This window comes from Podarcis pityusensis, assembly GCF_964106645.2.
Source record: "Podarcis pityusensis genome assembly, chromosome: 13".
Lineage (NCBI taxonomy): Eukaryota > Metazoa > Chordata > Lepidosauria > Squamata > Lacertidae > Podarcis > Podarcis pityusensis.
The window spans coordinates 25,735,881-25,753,623 of NC_138038.1; the positions used below are offsets into that span (position 1 = coordinate 25,735,881).

General features: G+C 47.5%; 1 protein-coding gene across 1 annotated transcript in view; it reads right to left on the bottom strand.

The window, feature by feature from the left end:
• Positions 1-716: 716 nt before the first annotated feature.
• THRA (thyroid hormone receptor alpha) overlaps positions 717-17,743 on the bottom strand; it is a 122,287-nt gene continuing 105,260 nt past the window's right edge. The window contains exons 7-9 of the mRNA XM_080978352.1: positions 14,442-14,588; positions 13,015-13,273; positions 717-10,799 (exon numbers count right to left, since the gene is read on the bottom strand). Of these exons, the coding sequence (XP_080834478.1) occupies positions 10,549-10,799; positions 13,015-13,273; positions 14,442-14,588 (657 nt within the window). The 3' untranslated portion in view covers positions 717-10,548. The remainder of the gene's footprint in view (positions 10,800-13,014; positions 13,274-14,441; positions 14,589-17,743) is intronic.

Genomic DNA, 17,743 nt, shown 5'->3' on the forward strand with positions numbered 1-17,743 from the left:
GAGTCCGCAGACAAAGTTTGAACTGGGGTCAAGTGACGGGAGAGTTGTAGCTATAGGGATAATCTGAGATTGTTCATTCGCATGCAGATCTCCCCTCTTGCCACTGGCAAACAAATGATGAGTGCATATATATATATATATATATATATATATATATATGAGAATGAACTAGGTGTTAGGTCAGCGTTTCCCAAACTTGGGTCTCCAGCTGTTTTTGGACTACAACTCCCATCACCCCTTAGCTAGCAAGACGAGTGGTCAGGGATGATGGGAATTGTAGTCCCAAAACAGCTGGAGACCCAGGTTTGGGAAACAGCTGTCTTTCATCTCTCCCCGCCACAAAAGATGGTGTTAAATCACTCACTCGTCTTTAAATGTTCAAGGGCTTGAGACAGGGCATTCTTAAAGGAAAAGACCGATGGGACACGGCTAGTTTGCCAAGTTATTCAAAGCGATGAAGGTAGTCAAACAGGTCACCCAAATGAGTCCAGGCTGCTGAGCAGGTAAAACCCAACTACAGCAGGGTTACAGCACCAGGGGCTATGCAGAAGTCACAAATGTCTGCTTCCAAGAGGAGCAGTGCCTCTTGGAGCCTCAAAGGGGTAGAGATCCCCATCAGCAGAAGAGGAGAATGAATGAAGGGGAGTCCACTGGGCTAAAAGATGGATGGCTGTTATCTCTTCCCCCTACCCAAACCAAAATTATTATTTTTTGGGGGGGGGGGGGGTGTTACGGGCAGCAGTTTGTGCATGTGTGTTGCGTGGCACGAGATCGTGCAAAGTGCACAGGGGGGGGTTAACGCTTTGTATGCATAGGGAATCTGCGCATGTTTAGTAACACACGGTTAATAGAACTATATTTATATATATATGTATATGTATATGTATATATATATATACACACACACACATTATAGGTGCAATCGAGCACATGTGCACACACCCCCCACCCCCAACATAGACATTTGCACCGGGATTCTGCTCCAAGACAGAACGGATGTCGACCATTATTTTCTCAGGACTCTAAAATCCACACACACCCACCCCCGGTGTGTAGTTTCCCAGTTCCTGCAGCTGGATATGCGCAGTAAGTGTTGGGGAGATCAAAATATTACTTTGCAAGGAAACTTCATTATTTGGTATAAGGCAATGAAGAATTAATACCCTGCCCCCTTCTCCCTTCCTGATAATCAGGGGTGTCTTTAGCTGCTTTTGCAGGCTTGTTGACACGAGAGCAAACAGGCTCCCCGTCACGCCTCCATAGACATAGAGATCTTTGCCTAGACGGGCTATATATATAAAATATTTACAAGATTTACAGGATACAGACCAGACTATACACAGCTTGATGTATGAAAGTGCGCCCCTGCTGGCTGGTAAAGGAATAGCATTAAGGCCTCCAGAAAGAAGGGGGATGAGGGGCAGGGGGGGCTGACGGGGTCAAGATGGCATAGAGCTGGAATGGTGAATAGCAAGTGCTTCAGCCCCTCTGAGGAGGTGGTAAACAAGTGAGATCAGGTGGAGGAGGTGAGGGGGAAACGACAGGAGTGTTTTAAGAAGAAGTACAGAGGTTGTTTTGATGCTCACACAGGATAGGAAGCAAGCCTTAGGCAAAAAACATACAAACCAGACAACCAGGGACTTGAACACAGAAGCAACTCGCAGTCACCTTTTGAGCACCCTGGAAAACAGACCTCGCTGCCTGTCACAATTGTTCCAAACATACCATCGGAAAAGACCAGAGCCCTGGCACTCGCAACCCCCTGAATGCACACACACACTTGGCTGCAGTCAACCCACATGGCAGGAATATGGGATCCAAGGGATGAGGGCACATAGTCCAGGGCCAGAAATCACAGATGGGCAACGGAAAGGAGAAATGTGCAAGAGGTATACTTGAATGTGTGCAAACACACACATACACACACACACGGTTCCCACAACATAGGGGGGAGAAATGTATGCTAGTCATGTTCACACCCCCAACAGAAAATCAGAATACATATGGAAAATCAGGATACTCTCTCAGCGCGCACACAACCACACACACACGAGTTGCATACACACGCCACTCCCAAGCTTGGGCATTTATTTACATGCACACACCTCTCAAGTACATGTTCAGATATCTAGCCCAGTGCATACAAACGGACACATCTGGGCTCACACAACACACACAGCCATATCCTGCCCTAATGTACTTGGGACACACATACACACAAGCGTGCCACACAGAGTTAGGGTAATAATGCTCCCACATGAATAAACAGGAAGGATTTGTGCCAATGGACGGCCCTCGTATGGCATTCAAAGCTTGCTCAAGACTCAAGGCGATCTCTGCAGAGCCCCATGGCAGCTGAATGCCCATTCTGCTGCCCTGCCTGGTGAAGTGCTGGTGGCAGCAGGGAAGGCAGCCTTTGGTCTCCTCCGGAGCACTTCCGGAGGGTGCACAACAGATATGAACCTGTACGGAAGCCATTTTTGTTGAACGCAGCCCCTCCCATAGAAGGGGGTCACGGGCTGCCTCCTACCAGACCCTAACACACACACACTCATTCAGGAAGTGGTGGGTAGAGGGACTTTTCTTCCAAATGGAGGAGGTAGATTGGTGAATAAATTGATGAAAGAGCAGCTACTTGTCACTTGCTTTTCTGTATACTTGGGTGATTTAGGCTTGACCACAGAAGATGAACCAGGGATCCAAAAAATCTTGATTTGTTACGCTTTCAAGATTGATAACGGAGCAGCAAAACAGCAGAAAGTGCCAAGTCTTCCAATGCATGCTTTTGGCTGGAATTTCCGCCTGCGTGCAAAAGGTAAAGCAGAAGGGATGTTAACCTCCAGAATCACAAAACTGAAGGCTGGAGCTGGGAGCACGGCTAGCAAAATGGCAGTTCTGATGCCAAAAAAACAAGTTCTGAGCGCACTGTGCATGTGTGTGTGTGTCCTTACATGGAAACAGTAGTGTTGCTGCTGCATGTAGGGTGGAACAGATGCAATGGACGAGAGGGCATCTGTTACCTTTAATAGCTGCACTGAAGAGTTTTGCTTTGTTTTGGTGGGGTGGGAAAAGCTGTGGCTAAAATTTCCTTTCCTACCCAAGGTCTTTTTGCATGTGGTCACTGTAGCTGCATACTGAAGAGAAACCTAAGAGCACTTGTGACTCTCAAAATACTGCAGATCATTTTTGCAAACAACAGCAACAACACTCGTAAGCAGCAGCCCTGTGTTTGTCTGTCTGTTTTTGTGTGTGTGCTTTAAGCAAACACAACGGCAGCAGTAAAACTCCCATTTCCAATATGATGAATTGTGGGGAAATGTTTGCAAATGTTACACACTCCTGTTTCCTCTCTAGACGCTGCGAGAGTTATGTCTGGTGGCAAATTTATCAGAGAGTTTAAGGTGGCTTTAAAAGAGGGGTCATTGTTTGGAGTGTCTGCTGGCTTGGGATTGTGGGAGTTGCAGTGCAAACCATTTTTGAGGGCATTTGGGTTGGGCCACTTGGAAAAGAACAGTCTGAAATGTACACGGGGCTACAACCCGAGAAACTGAATTCATTCACTTGCACTTCAGTTGATTAGTCTACCGATTACATTGATTTTTTTTTGGGGGGGGGGTTGGAAATGTGGAAAAATAAGAGGAATAGGCTGAAGAGAAATAACTGAGGGAAGAAAGTGTTCTCCCTGCCCTCAGGTCAGTGGTAGCATAAGGGGTTTCCCTGCTTTTGAGTGCAGGGGCTAGAACACTACATGAAACTCTGTAAGTTTCCAAAATGCTGCTCTACACAGGTGCAGATGATCCCATATGTGTGATTGACCATGGGAGCAATTATTTCTGGAGCAAGAAGTTTTTAGGGATACAACAGCAGACCCCATATTGGAACATATATTCCTACCCAAGTGAGAGAGAGAAAAGGAATACCTGCTAACAGGGAGCTTCCTATTTGCAAATTCTATCAGTACTTGTATTGAAAATGTTTTAATAATAATAGTAATTCTGCTGCCCAATTAACCAGGCATATCTTTATAGTTGTTTAAACATTACACACACTTCTGTCTCAGGTTAAACGTTAAAAGGTTTTCCACTACAGCCAACACTGGAACAAAGCAGTGTGTGTGTGTGTGTGTGTGTGTGTGTGTAAGCAAAATCTCCATGAACCATGTTCATTTCTCGTTAATCCCCAGCCCAAGGAGCGTTTCACACATGCACGATGTCGACTTGATGCCGAGTGTGTCAGCTCACTCAGGAAAAAGCATCATTGACAAGGCGACATGAATATTCTACTTGGTGGTAACCAATTCACAAAAACAAGCCATTGCTTTTTGTCGTAGTCATCAACTGATGAGGATGCATGAAGCCCAAGAAAAGACATACTTTTTCAACAGACTGGGAGATGCGGCTTCTGGCCATGGTGCTAGAATGGTTTTGAAATGGGACAGGAGTGGGTGGGAGTAATAACCCACCTTTATCAGAATATGTTGCAGAAAACTTCATGAAAGTTGCAGCTTTCTTAGCACGTTCTGAGCTTTATCAGGAATGTAGGATCAGGGCCTGGCTGCCAGCCAATCATCGGAATCTCTGAAGATACTGAAAAATACCTCCCTGTTGGGGGCTCCATTTGCCACCTTCCCCCATTTCAATGGAGATGGAAATCCATTCGAAGGCCATTCAATGGCCTAGGGGGACTAGGTTCCAGACCAAACATTTTGAGACATGTGCGAAAACATCTGTTGCACTCCTTAGGCTCTGGGTTTGAAATACTGACCATTACAGTAATACAGACTTCATTTAATTTTTGAAGGAAAAGAAAATCAAGTTTGAGTTGGGGAAGGGCTGCGGATCAGTGGCAGATCTCCATGTCAAACATATGAAGGTTCATCTCCCCATGTTTCCAACGGAAGGATCTCTGGTAGCGAAGACTCCTGCCTGAAGCTTTGGAGAGCTGCTGGTTGCCAGAGTAGATGTGACTAAGCATGAGGAAGCTTCGTGTTTTGTTTTTTTCTGGAGGATGCGTGGTAAAATGAAAGAAGGAGGCAGGAGGGTGCGAGTAAGGAAGCATCATCAGTGGAGCATTGGGTGCAATTGATGGACTGATGGGCCCCCAGTTTATGAAGCGAGATCCAGTTCAGTGGAAACGGCTGTTGCAGCTCATTCATGACCAGACAGCAGAGCTTTTCTTGCCATCCCATTCATCCCTTTCTGCTGGTAGAGAATTCTGACGGAGGGAGAGAAAGAGGACAGCTCCATGCAGGGAGGAAGGATGCAAAAAGAGCGGGGAGAGGAGAGTCCAGAGTGTTCTAATTCTGCCCCTCTGAAGGATTTCTTGCATAGCAGGAAAACAGATTAAGGAGTAACCATTCATGGAATTCTTGAGCGTTTGAAAGGATGCAATATCAAGGGGAGAGGAAGCTGGGTATAGAGATTCGTGGGTGGGTATGGCTGCATGCGTGTTTTGCGCAGCCTTTAAAAACCTGCCAAAGACGCACACTGGCGGCTTCTGGTTGGAACTCAGCCAAATGTTCTCTTATGGAGGAAGGCTGATAGCTCAGGGGCAGAGAGTATGCTTGCAGGAAGGAGGTCCAACCCCTGTCGCCTCCAGCAATAGGACCATGGGTCTTCCCCTCCCCCTTCTTTTGCAGGGAAATGGGGTGGGATTTTGATGGGCAATCTGGCCTACGCCCTTGCTGTTGCTGCTCCAGTCATAGTCTGATTCGTGGGGAGGGGGGGACCCAAACTGCTAGTAGACTCTTCACAGATCTGCATTGTGTTTCGCTGGGTACAAAATCTGGATAAGACCTCTCTTGATGCCTTGGGAAGGCTGCCGTTAGTAAGGCTAGGGCAAGCCTGGATTAGATGGAGCAAAGGGCTGACTTTGTATAAGGCAGATTCCTATGTTCATAAGATGGATTCTTGGTTCCCTGTTCAGAAGCTCCAGAGATACTGTGACTTCCTCCGAAGCCTTTGAGAGAGGATCAGAGCCCAGTAGATCAATCCTATGCGTGTTTACTAAGCAGAAAGTCCAGGCGGTTTCAGTGGGACTTAATCCTGGGTAAATTGCATAGGACTGCAGCTTTAATTGCATAAAGGTTTTGGGACAGACAGACAGACAGACAGACAGACAGGTGCACACACACACCTACAAACACACGCAGAGCGTTCTTAAGCTCACTGCAAGGTACAGATATTAATGCAAGAAGGGAAGTGTTTTAAGTGCGAAAAGACCTCTGTAATGCTTGCTTATAACAGGCTTGCAGGATTGGTTGTCTGGGGGGGTCACAACAGGTTTTAAAAATTAGTGGAGCGGAAATCGGGGAGGAGCAGAATTACTGGGTCTGCAGCAAGAAGGGGCAGAGTTAAGTTATTCATGTGCGCTGGCTGCTTCTCAGTGTCTTTTGTGGACAGGCAAGACTGAGCATGAAGGAATCTAAGCTTCTATTTATAGGGCTGTTCTGTGTATGTGCACACACAGGGGACAGGAAGTTTTATGTCGCAATTTAAGTACAAGGAGAAGACGGCAGGCTAAAAAGTCAGCTAACCAGGTTGTGGAGTCCCTCGTCTTTGGATACTTTTCTAATTATTATTGCATGGGCATTAGGCTTCGTGGGTGGTTCGGGCAAGACTGTCCCAGTCTCTGTGAGGGACTAGGAGATGTTTTGACTCCCAAGAAGCCGACCACCAGAGGGCCCCCACCCCGCATTTCAACAGATTAACTCACATCTTCCGGGCCAAGAATTTGGCAACTGCACGCCCCCAAGATAAACAATTTCAATAGACACAGCTGCAATTCCCCTGGGGAGACAGTTGATGGGAATACAACTAGGACTGTGTTTACTCTGCGCTTTAAAAACAAATGGACGTCTAAATCCCACATCGAGAATAGCTGGGTGCTGTGCTAAGAAAAGCCGAATAATTGAGCAAAACTGCATTATGTGTGCTTATTTTGCATAATGTATTCCGCTTCTGCAATGGAGCCTTGTGCTCTCCTACCCTCCTCACGAGAAATTCCACTTAGCCCCACTCCGAGATATTTCGCCAGGTTTTCCAAGCTTATCTTTGCAGCCGTAATCGGCTAGGAATTGGCTTTCTTTCTGAGAACTGGGATTCCTGATGACCTGTGTCCTATGCCAAGTCCCTATGTCTGTATGGACCAGTCACAGCCCTCTAAGATCACCAGCCATGCTGTGGCGGCAACCTGGAACTCTAAGCTCTATTCAATACCATCGGCTCAGCAGCAACGCGCCCCCCCTCCCCCAAACATATCCCACATCTTTATAGGTGATTAAAACAAAACAAAACAAAAAGACTACTTTTTTTTCTTCCAACCCCAATTTCGTTTGCGTGATTTTTTCTTTTCTTTTTTTCCTTTTATGTGAACAGACCCGTACAAAGATTTTATCTTCTTAATTAAAAAAAAAATTATACATACTTATATATATATTTTTTTCTGTATATTAGCTTAAACTGGAGCTGTGTTTCTCCATGCGCCGCCCCTGAACCTTCAAAATGGTACATCTGACATGCACCCAACCCATCGCGTTAAAAAACGTTCCCCACGGCGTCTTGAATGAGGTAAGAGGTAAAGGGTTTTGTTTTTTTCCAACGGAAACCAAGTGACAGAGGAGAGAAAGAAAAGGAAGGGGAGAGTGGGGGGGGGACAAAGAAAAAGATTATCAATCTCCCCCCCCCACTCCCCCAATATTACAGTTGCAAAAAAAAGTGGGGGAGAAAGAGAGAGGGAGGATTGGCTGACAGATTACAAAGAGATGGATGTATCACAGAATTATGTGGCTCAGGCAAGAGTTCTGACCCATTAACAGCATTAAGTGCCAAAATAAGGGGATCACAGTCTGGTTTGCATTAAGGGCAGAAAACAAACAGGAAGAAGAAAGCGGGAAGCTGGTAGTCTTTTTTTTTTCTCCTTAAAAAAAACAACAACACTTCTCCCAATCTGTAGAGCAACTGGGATCAGCAACTGGAAGTTCCAGGGCTGAATCCGGCCCCCGAAGCTCCAACTGCTGCCCCCTTGCCCCCTGCCAACCCAGAGGCAGGAGAGCTGTGTGAAAGGCCCTGGGTGGGTGGGTGTGGCTATGGCAATGGGAACTGGCTGGTAAGTCTGCTTTGGGGAGTGGGAGGGAAGCCTGGCCCTAGCACTGCTACGCTCTGTCCTCCCTCCTCAAAGCGATGCTCCTTTGAGACTATCTGCTGCCCAGGTCTTCAGAGGACCTGCCCATTCGCCGAAAAACCAGGAATAAACAGAGAAGCAGAATGCTAAAATGAAGAAGGAGGAGGAGGAGGAGGAAAGAAGGTCAAAATGGCAGACGGAGGCAAGACCCAGACCGGAAACCTGAGGCGTTCCTTTTTTGCGTTCCTCGCGCCAGCTTGGCCAATTCTTTTTTTTCCAAAATCCGCCCAGGTTTCCAGCTGGGCTTCCTCCCACCTGGTTGTTGCCTCCTGAGGTGAAGGGGGCCTGGTTCTGCCCATGGCGTGAAGGGTTGGCTGGCACGACCACCCTGGGTGGTTAGGAGGTATAAGCGCACCAGAAGATGGGGTGACCCAACGCCCCTCTGAAAGGGGGCGGGAACTAGATTGGATCAGGCAATGCTATCCCCATGTCCCTGCCCCAGAGAAGCCAGTTTGAAAGGCCTTTCCCCACAGCCCTGCCACCCTTCCCTGGGCATGAGTTCACCTGTGCTACAGCAGCCCTGAAGGTTGAAGAGTGTACGGGGCGGGGGAACGCTACGGGGCGGGGAAAATCTTTAAGTGGCGGGCAAAAAAACCCAAACACTTGGCACCTTCCCCCGTTCGGTTAGGAACCCTCCAGATCTGTTAATGCTAGTAGAGTGGCCTGTAGGTGTCTGGGTGGCGGAAGGAACGCTGCTACCTCTGCAGGGATGCCGTCCTTTCTCCTGTATTGATAAGTGCCATTTGCAAAACAAAACAAAACAAAACACCCCCCAAAAACGACGACGAATAAAGAGAAAGGGGGGAAAAGGACTCAACCCTTACTTGGCTCTCTCGGAGGGCTGAGGAGCCGGGCTCCCGGGCTCGCCACTTCCCCAGAGAGCAGAGCGCGTAAGGGAGGGCAGCAAGGTTATTATAGTGCAGCAAGAAGTGTACCGCCACGCGGCGCGGGAAAGCGTGTGCAAAAGAACGAGCAAGGGCCCTTCCGAAGCCCGGTGGGAACGTTGCATGCGGACTTTCAGCTTGGGGAGGGGCAGTGTAAGACTGGGCGGGGCCACGTTAGACCAGCCCACCTTGCCCAACATGGAGGTAGATTGGCTGAAGCCTAGGGCGGGGTGGGGGGGTGAGTTTCAGGGGCAGGGAGGAAGGCAGAGGTGTGTCCTGGACCCCCCCTCAGCACTGGAACGCAAAGCAGGCACCTCTTCGGTTCAGCCCTGCAGTGCGATTCGAAGCAAAATATAATAGATCTCTTATTCAATCACCTGTTTTTCCCACTAGGGGGAGGAGTGGAGAGGGGGAGCCTTTGCCTATTTCCAAAGTGCATTTGTCCTTCCCGTGCGGACCTTAAGCCTCAATTTGGGGTTTCTTTCTTGTCTTTCCTTAATCGCCTGTGTTTTGCCAAACCACCTGCAGCAATGTCCCCTCCCCACCCGACCTCCAATAATTTAATAGGATTTCTCTCTGTCTCTCACTCTCTCTCTCTCTCGGCTCCTTTTCTTAACTTTTTTTTTAAAAAAATCTTTTATTTCTTTTACAAAAAAAGTGCATTTTATATTTTAGCCTCCTGGGGAGGGTAACTAAATGCTAAGAGTTCTAAAAGAAAAAAAAGAAGAAGAAAAAGAATATAACAACCAAACACACTCTGACGTTTCCTGGGACTGTTATGTGCAAAAGAAACATATATATATTTATATATATTGGTAATCAAGTCCGTTTAAACGAGAGAGGTTTGATCAGGGCAAAAGAAGAGGTGCTGACTCGTTCCAGTGCTGTCAGGGCTAGGGGAACTGCTACTGAATGAGGAGAAGGGCAAAGAGGTGGGGGGTTTTTTTTGGGGGGGGGAGTAAAATATGGATTAATTTCCTTAACATTGTGTCAAAAATTTTAAGACAGATGTCTCACCCTGGAAAGACAGCTTTGGGAGAAAAGGGTATTGGAGGAAGAAAGATAAACAGGGGCTGAGTGAGAAACATATTGCCCACTTAATTTTTTTGTGTTTGTCTGCCTAGACAAAAAAAAAAGTATTGGCTGCTGCACAAGTCTACCGTATAACGAAGGTTCTTTTGTTGTTGTTGTTGTATAGTTTCGACCTTTTTTTTGGTGGCCCGACCCCCATCCACGATGCCTTGCCTCCCCTTCCATGTGATTTACTGACGCTGACGTGCAATATTTAGAAAAAACAAAACAAAACAAAAAAGAAAAATGAAAACAACAAAACAGAACAAACAAAAAAGAAAATCTGTTGTGTCCGAGGTGATGAGGTTGGGGGTGGGGGCCCCGCGGCCCAGAAGTCCAGACATCGCCCCAGTCCCAAACTGCCCCATCTCCCCAATTCTCCCACGCCACCCTGTCTGCCCCCCTTCCCCCCTTAGACTTCCTGATCCTCAAAGACCTCGAGGAAGAGCGGGGGGAAGAGCTCCGTGGGGCATTCCACCTTCATGTGCAGGAAGCGGCTTGCGTGGCAAGCTCCAATCATGCGCAGGTCGGTCACCTTCATGAGGAGCTTGGGCCAGAAGTGGGGAATGTTGTGTTTGCGATAGTTGATGTAGTGTTCAAATGCCAGCAGGTATGTCTCTTGGCATTTCTCAATCTTGTCGACGCAGATCAGCCCGCTGCGGTCTGCAAAGGGGGGAACAGAGAGGGCGTGAGAAGGGTGCCCGCGGCGCCAGGCCCTGCCTAGCCCAGCCTCCCACTTCCCCACAGTGGCTCCCGAGATGTTGATGGCAAGCAGCACACAAGCAGAGCATGAGCCCAGCAGCCTCCTCCCACTTGGGACCCCCAGTGCCTTGTATTCAGAGTGCATACATGCCTTTGACAGAGATGTCGGCTTGTCCTCCACAAATGTCACACCCTGGCTAAAGACGTTTGAGCTGCTGGCTGTAATGCCACCTTAGGGCCAATGAGCTCCAGAATTTTACTGCGCACTGTATGCTTGCTTTTGCCGGGCCCGAATCTGGCCCTGAGCTGGAAATTTCCATCCCGGCTCTGGATTCCAGTGTGGCTCCTTACAGGCAACTCAACAGCCAGCTCCTCCAGCCAAATCTCAGGTTAGGAACGCAAGTCCAAGGAAGCCAACCGGGTGCCTTTGCTTCTCAGTTTGATCCTTTTACATGGTTTTGTACACCTTGTGGTATTTTAGGCACTGTGACTTGCAGTTATTTTTGTTGATCATAGTTTGTAGTTACAAACTGCAATGGTCAAGAGTGAATTTCTGTTTAATTATTATTTGCTGATGTTTCGAGAGTTCATTTTACTGTTCTAATAGATCACCGAGTATTACTTTATTATTTGATATAAGTTGTTCCATTTTAAAGTTATGTCTTATTATGATTTTGTAGTATTGGATCAGATCATGTAACGTATGCGTTCTCTGTTGTATATTTTGCTGCTGAAAACCGCCTTGTGTATAGTAATATAGAAAGGCGGTATACAAATTACCGTACTTTTCCGTGTATAAGACTAGGGTTTTTTTACTTTAAAATAAGGTTAAAAATCTGAGGGCGTTGTATACACAGATAGTGCATATGCCCATTTTCTAAATGTGGGGTCCCCAAAAGTAGGGGGCGTCTTATACATGGAAAATACTGTAAAAGTGAAATGACACTGTCCGACCAACTGCAACCCTACATTCAAGCTGGCCGCTCAGTGCACCCCACCTGCAATTAATGATCCTGAACCCACCTTCTTAACACCCACTGGCTCCAAGACCAATTTAATTGACCTCAGAGGTGGCTGAATTACGCTCCTCCTGGCAAACCCATTGAGTGGTTATCATATTCTCTACTATTTCACCCCTTTCCTTGTTCCTCCATGCCTGCACTGACCTGCCCAATACCCAAATACACCCCATTCAAAATGCCACATATGCCCTGCCGTAGCGGCTCAGGCATCTATGTTCATAGGTGGGCCCAAGTCTATGCCTTTTAAGGGAAGGGCTCAGACAGCGGCAGAGGATGTGTTCTGCATGCAAAAAGGCCTTGGGGTTTCATCCCCATCATTTCTAGGCAGATGCCTGTCCAAAACCCTGCCCAGCTGCTGCGAGTCAACACAGACAAGAAGCGGGGAACCCTCCTGGGGCGGAAGCCCAGATTCCTACTGGACCAACCTTCTAGTCAAGCAGCAGGTGTGATCAAGGCAAAAAGGAGGTTTTGGCAAAGCAGGCATGCTCACCACTTCATATCCATACATGCAACACACACAGTCGCCTGCAGAGTTTTACTCTCCTCCCTCCCACAGCCAGCAGTTAGTCTTGGGGTGGGGGTGGAGAAGCATTTCGACTTTTTCCCAAGCCTCACTGCCAGATCTTCATGGGGACTGCTGCTGCAGAAGGGAAGATTAACCCTTCCTTCCCCTTCTGCACTCACACAAACAGCACCATGTGCTGTAATTAGGCTTGGAGGAACCTACTATTGGAGCAGGCAGTAAGGGTTTCCCCCAAGTTTAACAGCAGCAGGGGGCGGGTTCAGTGGGTCACATGGCACAAGGAAGGCGTTAACCCTTCCCCCTCCAGCTGCAACCAGCTCCAATCCTCCCAAGCCCAGTGTAGCAATTCGGCTAAAAAACCCCCAACCCTTCAATTGGAGTGGTTGAATGGGCTTCTTAAAAAGCCAAAATTCTATATTTTTGGCAGTGCTGCAGCATATGTGGAGGATTCATTCTTCCCCCCCTCCCAGCTGTGACCCCATCCAACAAACCCGCCAAAATTAGGCTTGAGAAAAGCCTCTGATTGGCTCCAAGAAAAGGCTCCCACCCTCCCCACCTGATGGCTGAGAGTGAGCAGATTGGGGGTGCTATGGGCCAGATGGGGTGGCCGCGTATATCCCGAATCCTGTACCTGAGGACATGAGCAGCACAGCCTGGAGCAGCGCCACTTCGGTGTCGTCCAGGTTGAAGGCAGAGAGGGACTTGCCCAGATCAAAGATGGCGTCCGACACCACGCCCAGGCCGCCGTTCTTCAGCTGCTCCCGCTTGACGGCCATCTCACCACTTAGCGTCAGCGTCTCGCTCTCGGGGTCATAGCGCACAGCCGCCCGCAGCGACATGATCTCCATGCAGCAGCCCTTCAGAAGGATGATCTGGTCCTCACAAGGCAGCTGTGGGCAGGGAGAGGCATGGCGGTCAGTGGCAGCCGGCTTACTAGGGCTGTGCTTCACAGAGAAGAGGGCCCTTTGCACTCCTTGCTCCAGACTCCCTGGAGTTAGTATGTTTCCACTGCCCCCAACAAAGGAGCAAAGCGAGGAGGGTTTATGAGGAGAAAAGGAAAGGTGCACTAAGGAGAGATCATGGAAGGAGAAAGGCCAGAGTCTGGGCATGAATCAAAGCAGGGTGAGGAGCAGCGGGAAATCAGGAATCGCTTGGGAGAGGGTAAGAACTTGGCAGCTCTCTTCAAAAGCCATTTGTCTGAAGGAAGAAGAGTCTTGTGACACCTTAGTACACTTCCTGTGGCACAAGTTTTTGTGGACTACGGACCATATCATCAGCTGCATGAAGAGGTATTCCAAGTTACAGGTTTATTATATGCATGGTTTGGGTGGGTGGGAATTGGAATGTACACAGCTATCCTGAAATGTTTCTTGAAACGAACTCCTACCTCTGAGAATGTTCATCATTTTGCAGCCATTAGTCGCCCAATACATTACAGCTTCACAGCCATTTTTCCCTTTTAGGGTTTTTACCTTCGTTAAGTGATCCCAGCTAACCAGGAATCACATAGTGGCCACAATGCCATCATGATGCTACACAACCAATCTGGTTTTTCTAGATGCTCGGCTTACATTACAGAGACCAAATCAAGCTATTTTAGAGTACCTAGACTGGTCACTTAGGTGATCCTAGCTAATCAGGAAGCCCATTCCAAGTCAATGCATTCCGAACCAACACTTCCTTTTCATTTTGATTTATGAAAGGTTGCTGAAAGAACAGAGCACCTTCTGACACTGACAGAGGCGGTCATGAAAATTGTCTGTCACTTTTGGTTTGGGCCTACCCGTCATCAGCACCTCAGTCTGACTGGACAAATCAGTAACAAGCTTGCTTGCACCCCATCATACCTCTCTATCTGCCCCTTAATATTTCCTTCTGGTGGCAAACCATGGAGATTATTATGGTGGGAGGAAGCAAGAAGCTAGCTCCACACCTGTGGCTTTCCCCTTACTAATCAGTGTAATGGGAAGACCTGTGATCTCTGCATGTTCAAGAGATTATCACCAAACTCCTTTCTCCCCAACCCTCTGATGGAATCTACCCACCCACCTCGCTTACCTCTGAAAACATGGGCAGTTTTTTGGCAAAATCCACCACACGGGTGATGGCGGGGGTGATGATCTTCGTAAACTCACTGAACGCCTCCAAGTCCACTTTGTCCCCATCGGGCATGGAGGCCATAGGTGACTGACCGATATCTTCGGGCTGTGAGTGGGGCGAGAAGAGAGGCAGAATCATGACTCTGCAGAACAAAAGTTTGGGGCGAATCCACCTTCCAGTCTCAAAAACCACCAGAATCCGATTCTACTTTTGCAACAGGAAGAACTACGCGTTCTGAATCTTCTGTTGATGAGTGCTGCATGTGCGGCTTGCCGGGAACTAATGGGAAAAACACATTGAAACACGGCCTTCTTTTTAAGGCACATGGTACCATTAGGCAATTCCCTCTTGTTGAACTGTCCGTTCTGGTTCTGAAGGACGCACAACCCTGGCAACATAAAACTTTGCAAGGTAGACTTTAGCATAGCAACAACCTGGCACCCATAGGCAACCACAGGGTCCCCTGCCCTGCTGAAATTAGATTTGAAAGAAGCATTCTATTGCATCCTCTAGAACAGGCTGTAGTAGCGTGTGCTAGATTATGCTAGTGCCCAGAAAAGTTTCTCTGGGTTACAAATCTGTCCGTCAACACAAAAAAGCTCACTGCTGTATCTCACACCAAAACCCACAGTTTCCCACCAAGTTGCTGCTTCATTTTCAAAGTGAATAACCTTGATGTCTCTCACTGAGTCAGTGCACATTTCACTTTGGGGCTCTGTCAACAGTGCTGACAAGATCTGGAGCAAGCCACAGCCTCATGTGTTGAAGGTAGGGAAGCTCCAGGATTTCATCCAGCCCTCATTTTTAAATTATTCGCACTTCCAGGATGAGGGGGAGGATCAGAATGCAGCGATTTTTAAGGTTTCCGTGCTTCCCTAGATTTTGCGATGCAGTTCTTGGCTCAAAAGAAGTACCAAAACGCACCCAGAAATGATTATTTTGCAGCGAAACGCATACAAGTTGTGTATTTTGTGAAAACGTGCATTCAAAAGAACTGTGAATTATAATATGGCTTGGTTTTCATTAATTTTTACAGGAAAGGTAGTTGCGAAAGGTTGATCAATTTCTAGTTTAAGGCAATCTCAAACTACTTTCCTGTATTGTTAAAATTCATTTTGGCTTCTCCTGCTTTGCAATCTGTTGTCTCTCTGCTGGGGGATGGGGGGACAGAGAAGAACTCCTCAAGTGGAAAATGGGGGTCTACGCTGGACAAAATTGTGTTCTGTCCCCATGAATATTTTCCTGATTTACCCTAGTCCATGCAAGTACAGTCATACCTCAGGTTACAGACGCTTCAGGTTGCATTTTTTTGGGTTACAGACCTGCCAAAACCCAAAAGTACTGGAACAGGTTACTTCCGGGTTTCAGTGGTCGCGCATGCGCAGAAGCACCAAATCGCAACCTGTGCGTGCACAGACGCACTGCTGTGGGTTGCGAACGCTGCGGATTGTGACCATGCATCCTGCACGAATCACGTTCGCAACCCGAGCGTTCACTGTAAATGAAAAACACGCTCCACTTACTTGTATGGAGCGAGGGGGTAAAGAATGCAATCGGGGAGGAGACAGAATTGCTTTGCACCTTAAGCGCCTGTTGTCACAAGGGCCTGCAGGCGTCTTCCCCTTGAAGGATTCCTCCAATTATCCTCTAGGACACCTGAAGTTCTGTTGCCCCTGCTGAGTGGGTGCAGCCTGTTTCTGGAGCAAGGCACCCCTTCTGTTTTTAATGCAGGACATTAATCAACATTAAGGGCATGCTAGAGCCTGTGACCCACCCATGTGGGAGCTGGGGAAGCTTTTATGGTGTGTGGGGGTTTTTTTTACCAGTAAAAATGGTGCATTGGAACCCGCCACACTTCTCTCCTGTTCTTCCTTTGCAGAACTTAAATGAGGTTTGCAGTTTGTTTCCCCCGTTCCTTAAGAGAACACCTAAAACTGCACTTGTGTTGCTTTCAGACCATTGCCCAGACTGAATTTCAAAACTGTAGCTTAATTTAGGAACGTGTTTGTCTGTCATTGCAAAGCTTAGGAGTGTGTGTGTGTGTGTGTGTGTGTGAATATTTTTATTGGTTTTCATTATAACAAGCATCTTATAACAATAAGCATTAAGAAATAAAAAATAAAGATTTGAACAACTGTATCATTTTGCATAATGTTTGTACATTCAATTCAGTACCAAAATACTGTATGGGATTTTTCCAATTCCCTGGTGGTGGGGAGAAGAAGGACTATGAGAGAGAAATGTTTCTCCAAGAGCCACCCTGCTTGCTGGCCTCTGATTTCCTTTCTCCCCCTCCCCTCAAGCCCCACTTCCCTTGACCTCTATGTCCTGACCTGCCCTGGCACTAGCTGACTGTGGCCAGAAGAGGGCACCCCACACCAGCAATCCCTACTCTGTAAGGCAAGGGGGAAGGGAGGGGGCTGGGTTGGGGGGTTTCCGGCCCATCTGCCCTTGGAGGGAGCTGAGAGGTCACAGCTGTGTCCCTTTGCTCAATCACTTTAACCCTTCAAAGGTCCCTCTGTAGGGCCTGAATCATTTGCTAAAGCTGTGGGAGGAGGAGAAACCTTTATTTAATTAAAACTATTGAGATCTTGGATTTTATTGCCATATGTTTTGACTTCCGAGCTTACTACCAGTGCTAAGTCTAAGCATGGGTTAGAATCTCACCACATTAAAAAAAAAGGTCAAATTTAATGCATATGGCAGTCTGGAAAAGCAAACCGATGCGTTTTGTTCAGAGTGGGCACCACCAATGTTAAGCAGTTTTAAATCCAATCAATTTCAATTAGAGGGTTTAGCACATGCCTACATATATCCTTCTGAAATAGAAGGGGCTTCAAAACCGTTTATCGGAAATTTGGCTGGAGTGTGCACCACTGTGTATGGTTTTATACTACAGATATACAGTCGTACCTCGGAAGTCGAACAGAATCTGTTCCGGAAGTCCGTCCAACTTCTGAAACATCCGACTTCCAAAGTGCGGCTTCTGATTGACTGCAGGAAGCTTCTGCGGCCAGCTGGAAGCTGCAGAAGCCCTATTGGACATTTGGCTTCCTAGAGAACGTTTGAAAACCAGAACACTCACTTCTGGTTTTCGATCATTCGAGAGCCGAAACGTTAGACTCCCAAGGCGTTTGGGAGCCGAGGTATGACTGTATACCTGCACACATATTTGTGTGTGTGCGCGCGCGCGCGTGTGTGTATTGACCTGCTGAAGGGAAATAACCCTAGCCACCAAAAAATTAGCTCAAATAAAAATA